General features: G+C 42.1%; 1 protein-coding gene across 4 annotated transcripts in view; it reads left to right on the forward strand.

Moving 5' to 3' along the window:
* Window positions 1-6988, forward strand: part of LOC115204098 (nucleus accumbens-associated protein 2) — a 53319-nt gene extending 46331 nt beyond the window's left edge. For all 4 annotated transcript variants that reach the window (XM_029769415.1, XM_029769412.1, XM_029769413.1 and 1 more), the window contains exon 6: window positions 358-6988. In XM_029769415.1, coding sequence (XP_029625275.1) covers window positions 358-902 — 545 coding nt within the window. In that variant the 3' untranslated portion in view covers window positions 903-6988. The remainder of the gene's footprint in view (window positions 1-357) is intronic.

The raw sequence follows: 6988 nt of genomic DNA on the forward strand, positions 1-6988 counted from the left end.
TCTCTCTCTCCCTCTCTCTCTCTCTCTCTCTCTCTCTGTATCTTTCTGTCTCTCTCTCTCTCTCTGTATCTTTCTGTCTCTCTCTCTCTCTGTATCTTTCTGTCTCTCTCTCTCTATCTATCTTTCTGTCTCTCTCTCTCTCTCTCTGTATCTTTCTGTCTCTCTCTCTCTCTCTCCCTCTCTCTCTCTCTCTCTCTCTCTGTATCTTTCTGTCTCTCTCTCTCTGTATCTTTCTGTCTCTCTCTCTCTCTCTTTTTCTCTCCCTCTGTCTCTGTCTCTTGTTCTTTCTCCCTGGCTTTTTCTATCTGTCTCTCCATCTCTCTGTCTCTTTCTATCTCTGCCTCTCTCTCTCTCCAGTCTACTGTCAGAACTTTGCACCCAACTTCAAAGAGAGCGAGATGAACGTGATTGCCGCAGACATGTGCACCAACGCTCGGCGCGTCCGCAAACGCTGGCTACCCAAGATCAAGTCCATGCTGCCTGATGGTATGGAGGTCTACCGGGCCGGTGTGGGGGTGGCCGCTGGTGTGGGCCTGGGCCTGGCCCTGGGGGCCGCCGGACCCGGGGTGGTGCTCCCTTTCGAAACCGATTTTAAATCCCTGACCCCCTCTAGCCTGTCCCTGGACCAGAGGCTGTACTCGGAGCAGAAAGACCCACGCAGGACTCACTCTCTGTTGGATACAGTCAGCCCAGGGTTGGGGGAGGCTGGAGGGGAGGGCGTGGACGCAGAAATTGTCGGTCCCCAGGCAGGGGAGGAGGAGCAGGAGGAAGAGGAGGAGGAGGAGGAGGCTGTGTTAGAGGGGGGCTTGATGCCAGGAGGCGAGGCCGGGGGGCGGGGTGACATGGCCCCAGGACAGGAAGGGAAGGAGTTAGGAGAGGACCTGAGAATGAACGGGCAGTGAACATCCTCTGACGTCTATCTCTCCATCCACCGCCACACGTTCTTTCGCTCGCTCTTTCTCTCCTCTTCCACCCCTCCTCCTCCGCCCTTTCCTAAGGTAACCTCTCAGTACAAAAAGCCATGCTCTCAGAACTTACAGTACAACACACACACACTGTGTATTCTTTAGCAGGGCAGGGAGTACAAGATGTGTTATGTTGAACAGACACAAGCATTGCTGGGGAACAAACAGAATTACTTAGCGAGAATAAAAATGCTCTCATTTGAACATGGAAGAACTTTACTTTAGACCTGAGACATCAGGTCATTTTCTCCGGAATATTTTTAGTATTCATCTTCAAGACCACATTGTAGTTAAAACTGAACAAAGTAACACTGTTGTGTTACCATTCCTGCATAGTTGTAGAACTTGCTACACAACAGTAACAGTTACTGTACATCTATGGAGTGTGTCTCAGATAAGACTGTAAAATGATAGTCCTCTTTCTAGGAAAGCAGCATGGGTTCTATAAATAACCTAAGTAACCATGAAACAGATCACCCTGCTCTGGCTGTGTGAGAGACTAAACATACAGTACTCTACAGGAGCAACATGGCTCAGTGTATTTTATACACATTACCATATTCCTTCTTGAAGTGCCACACAAATTCTTGGAAGAAATAATATGATCTCATCGCAACATACAGCAAATCAGTGGAACAATTTCATGTTGGGGAAAAAAATAGCATGTGATGTTGTGAGAGAGAGAGAGAGAGAGAGAGAATAAACTTTTAACCTTCCTTGCTTAAGGGTTGTGGTTTTCCACGCCATTGAAAAAATGATCTGGAAACACGAAGAGCTTTTGTCTATGGATCATCCTTAGACAAGATGACGTCATCTTCGATTGGCCAGTCAATGCAATGCCTGTGTCTTTTAACGGAAAGACACACGTACATACAGAACATATACATACACACACACACACACACACACACACACACGCACAATCACTGTTCCCACCCACCTTGTGATTTTAACCTCTAATACAGTACTGATGCATCTGAGACTCTGACAAATCAGCTTAACAGTGCTTGCAAACTTAGCATACCCTTACAATAGTACACAGTAACACAGACTGAGTCATGGAAATGTCAGAGACACGAACATGCGCTAACACAAAGCTTGCATGCAAAACGAATTCAGAGAATCTAAAATACATCAACAACAGAGCCACTTATGAATATGCATACAGAAAAGAAACAACAGCTGCAGTTGCCTGAGGATATATCATTAATATGGAAGGAGATACCTTTTATATATGCGTTTCTTTTCGGAGTCATGCATTTCGCCTGTGTTTCACCCAGGTTTGTGTAACTTGGGTATGGCCTGGCTTTCATCTGGGGTGGAGGGCACTAGAGACATGCTGAATTGAGCATACTACATAGTAGTGAGGACTTCAAAGTGAGTTGCAGGTGAAAAGCACGGTTTTACTAACGTTACGGCGTGCTCGAAAGGATCAGCACTAATACTACAGCACCCAGCCTACAGCTTTCTTGCATCCGGTATTTGTTTTTTGTAAATTATTGAATGAAACTAATATGATACATTTCTGTTGGCTTATTGCATTTGCACTTGAAGAGGTTATAGGAAGAGATTGATGGGGAGCTTATGGAGCTGCCTAGACTGTTCTAAAGAAGTAGGCTAACTGAAATTTGCCCCCATATCTCCCTGTTCGATTGGAGGATTTGAGGTTTGTGGACTTGGACGGTCGGTCGGTCATGCTGACGACGACTGTTGCTCTACGGCAGGGGGGAGACGAGAGACAAAATGTTGCACAGCGACATTTACTAGTTTTGTTGCACTTTAGTTTTTATATATTTTGTCTGTTCTCGCTCTGTTACTTTTTGCCAAAAGTAGGGAAGGAGTCTATAAATAGCTTCTAACGATAATGGTTGGTCGATAACCCACCGGAATTAGTTGCTTGGGGTAACACATTGATAGGCCTATCAGACACCCACACTGTATGTTGTAGTTTATGAATGTGTACTTGATCATAAGACCTGGGTAAAAACATGAGGTAAGGAGACAGTAGAATTTGAGTGGTCCCAAAAACCTAAATAATCAACTTCCAAGACAATAATTTTAATGGCCAGCCTTCTGAAAAGCCTTGCTTTGAATTGTTGTGTTATAATCGCATGATGCAAAAGCACATCATGGTTTTTATATGTTATTGTTCTATATTAAGTGAAAACAAGATTGATCTGGTTTTAGAAACGAATATCATTTGGTCCTCAATGTCAATCGACTACAGCCTACACTAAGCCAAGATTCAAGACGCTGGCAGTAATCATATTGGCTTGGGATCTCATAACAACGAAACAAGAGAGAACAAACAAGATCACATTTCCTGTGTCAAATTCAAATGCTTTATTATATGTGCCATTTTTTAGACTGGGCCCATTATGTTGTGTTGATCTATATGATCCTGTTGTATGGTTATTTTGGGGAGGCATTAACATGGTCCGGTTTCTTTAATAAGGAGCACAGGGTTATAATTGCACTAGGTAATGAGAAAACAAAAATGTTTACAAGAGTATTTTTTTTGAGAAATGTGACCTGCAATGGAGAATAAGGCAGGGGAGGGGGATGGGTGAATGGGTGTGTGGGACTATGGGTAAATGTGAACTGTAGAATTGCTTCACTTAGCCTTGGTAGAGTACGGGAACAGTACTGTACAGTAAAATACAGTATCTTGGTACCACAAGAGAAAACTATTTTCTAGCACCTTGTACAGTGTTGTATGTACTCATTTAAAAGTGGGCCGGAGAATGGAATAACATGACACTTCTTTGAAAACAAAGCTGGGGTATCTGACTTTCCCTCTAAAGGCCACTAGAGCTGCTGTGATTTCAATAAAGAAGGACTGTGAAAGTCTTCCATTGTGGAAAATCTCCAAATATACAGTCAAACTAGCAATGTTTGTACTGTAGGCCAATATACTTATTCTATCCACATCCTGACAAGAAACCAATTATCTTCCTTGTTCTCAATCTCTATTCATCTGTAAGTAAACCTGCTTGTTGCAAATCACTAATAAGATAGGAAAGAGACTGTAAACCAAACCTGTAATATAGAGGTAATAACTGCAAATCGACTCCTTTGGTCTATTTGCATGTGCAACCACTACTGGCTCTAAGGGGAAGTGAAATGGCTTTCCAGTAAAATACTGTCATTAGGGAGGGGAGTTTTCCTGTTCTGAAGAAGGGGCGGGGATCAGTGCCTTAATTGAGACTGCAGGGGGAGAGAGTGTTGTGCATAGCCACCATCTGTTTGCATTGGGACATCAACAAATACAGAAACTAGCTTTAGAGTCCTAATGACATAATGGAGAGTTTTATGTACAGTTCTGAATGCTAAGGTAAATGATGCTGACAGTAAATAGGCTCTGTTTTCTCAGAATACATTGGCAGGTGAGGTTAGGATGTGGGAGGTGTCTTGCTTTTTCTTGGAAAATAACCCCTAAGGCTTTACTGTGTTCTTGTAAGCAAATAATAATAATGATTTTGGACTTAAGCCCCGAACCATTTGCCTTCCTAAATTTCAGCAAAATATGTGTAAAATCGAGAAAAACAATACTGTGACATTTTGCATGGAAATGCTTGTATAGGTCTAGAGAATCTGACAGACTACAATAGTGACATATTATCACATATATTACAAACCTTTGTTAGTTTCATGCTACTGGATGGTATAACAACCAGGTTTACTCCATGACTTGTCAGTAGTGGTCTATACTGCCTGAGTGGCAGGATATTTAGTTATTGGTGTCACTTTGTTATTTCAAAACCACCTGGATAACATGTGAACTTGATCAATCTGCAAGATATATCACACACTCAAACAGTTATCACCATAAATGTCCAGAAAGACTGGAAAAGCTTCAGATGACCCGTGGAGTAGGCTACAGTAGTACAGACTTTCACCCATAGGAGCCCTTATGTACATTCTCTTTGTTTATTTACCTTTTTTAATGCTTCAACTTGTTTATATCGGATCCGCTTCCTGCCTACCTTTCTGCATCTTCTGTACCTGATTCTGTCCAAGCCCCCAAAAAACACCCTCACAAACTGTATTCTTAGCTCTCGCCCTAATGTCTTTTTGTGGGGGTGAAGTTGGAAATGAAATGATGTTGCACTAGAAAACTGAGTGAAGCTCAGAGAATGTCATGGCTAACCTAAAGAGAATGAGCTCTTTTTGTGGTGGCTGAAGAAATAATGTTCTGTCCCATATGTAACATAATACAATGCTATAATTTACAATGTTTACGGTAGTGTAGCACTTTGCTATTTCTTCAAATAGAGGCCTATTGACTACCAGAAATCAGCGATAATCTGACATTGCATTTTGGTCCAGCTTGTCCAACAAAACCTATGAATTCAATGAGTAGGATAGAATATGGGATTGTGCTGAGTGGGTGTGTAAATCCACCATTTTGGCAATGCAATGTGAACAGTCTGCACACAGTAATCTGAGCTGTTAAGTGTTCCCCGTAACCAACTGCTTTGTGTGGCATTTGGTTACCCAATTCCTACAGTACACACTTCTACACAGCTCTAACTCAGTACCCCTGGTTTGGCTGTTAGTCCAGAAAGGAGAGGTTCTAAAATACAGTAACTACAATTCCTTTCATATGGATTTTCGACATGTTGAAATAGGGTCAGCCTCAGTAACAACAGGCTTTTTGTTCAATGTCTGTAATGCATGCTGATACCCAGACACCCATTATTCCTACCTTATTGAAGTCTATGATCTTGACACATTTTACTTCTAAGTTATATCAAGCTCTTTGCTATGGTCGCTTCTGACAAAGCAGACGGCCATGAATGAGTGTCCATTTTGTCTACCAATACAAAACCTAATGACTGTTAGCATAAACCCACCCAGCTTACTACAGTAAGGTCTGAGGAATTGGAAGACTGACTATTGCAATGGATGTGCATGTGAACCTATGGACAGACTAAGAAAATAACTGCACTAAGTTTGTTTGTTTGTCTTTGGACATAATGCCATTAAAATAAAGAATAAATATATTTAATAAAAAAAATGTAAGAGTGAAGGTTGGAGGACAGACTTAAGTCTCTGGGAGCAACCTTCAAAGCCATGTGCTCAGAGCGCTGACAATCAGAACAGGGAAGACCCACGTGCACTATGGGAGATCTGTCATCAATAGCTGGGCTCCTGCTAATTCCTGCCTTGTTGCTTCCAGCTTTGCTATTGGTCCATGAGAGCTACTTACTCCAGAGTGGAGGCCTGTGGCAGTTCCAACTCCAGCCCTCAGGATTGCCTGGGCCAGTGTTTCCCAACTCCGGTCCTCGAGTAGCCCTAACAGCGCACCGTTTTGTTTTAGTCCCGGACAAAAACACCTGATTCAACTTCTCAAAGGCTTGATGATAAGTTGACAAGTAGAATCAGGTGTGATTGTCTAGGGCCACAACAAAAATATGTACTGTTGGGGGTACTCGAGGACCGGAGTTGGGAAACACTGGCTTAAGGCAACTATTGGTTCTCGGTGCACCTCTCTCAGCTACTGTAGATTTGATTGAGAACCTGATTGTTTTTAGATAGAAGTTCCCCTTATTAAGTACTGATTCAGGACCTGCTGTGTTTTTACTCCTAAATGTCATGTTCAGGATGAGGGTAGTTTAAGCTGATCCTAGAGCAGCGCTTTGGGGTAACTTAGCCTACTTGACAAATCTATAGGACAAGTGACTTGACATTTGTCAATCTCTTAAAGATTGGGTTCCAAAGGGTTGGAACCTGGCAAAATGGTTTTAATGGAACTCTGTGACTGCTTTATATTTTAAAAGACGATGATTAAAATGTGTATGCGCTTTCTAACTCAAGCATCAATAATATATACAAGACAAACACATGATGCCACTTTTGATGTTGCATAAAGAATACAAAATCTCCATCCCCGTTATGTTTTTTCCTTCCACCATCAGTTTTAGTTGAGGTTGACATTTGTGTAGTTCAAGAGTAACTGATTTCTTTCAAATGCAACATTGAGAAGTCTGCTTTTTAATAAAACTCCTTACTTCACCATA

Source organism: Salmo trutta, chromosome 12, assembly GCF_901001165.1.
Source record: "Salmo trutta chromosome 12, fSalTru1.1, whole genome shotgun sequence".
In the NCBI taxonomy this organism is placed as follows: domain Eukaryota; kingdom Metazoa; phylum Chordata; class Actinopteri; order Salmoniformes; family Salmonidae; genus Salmo; species Salmo trutta.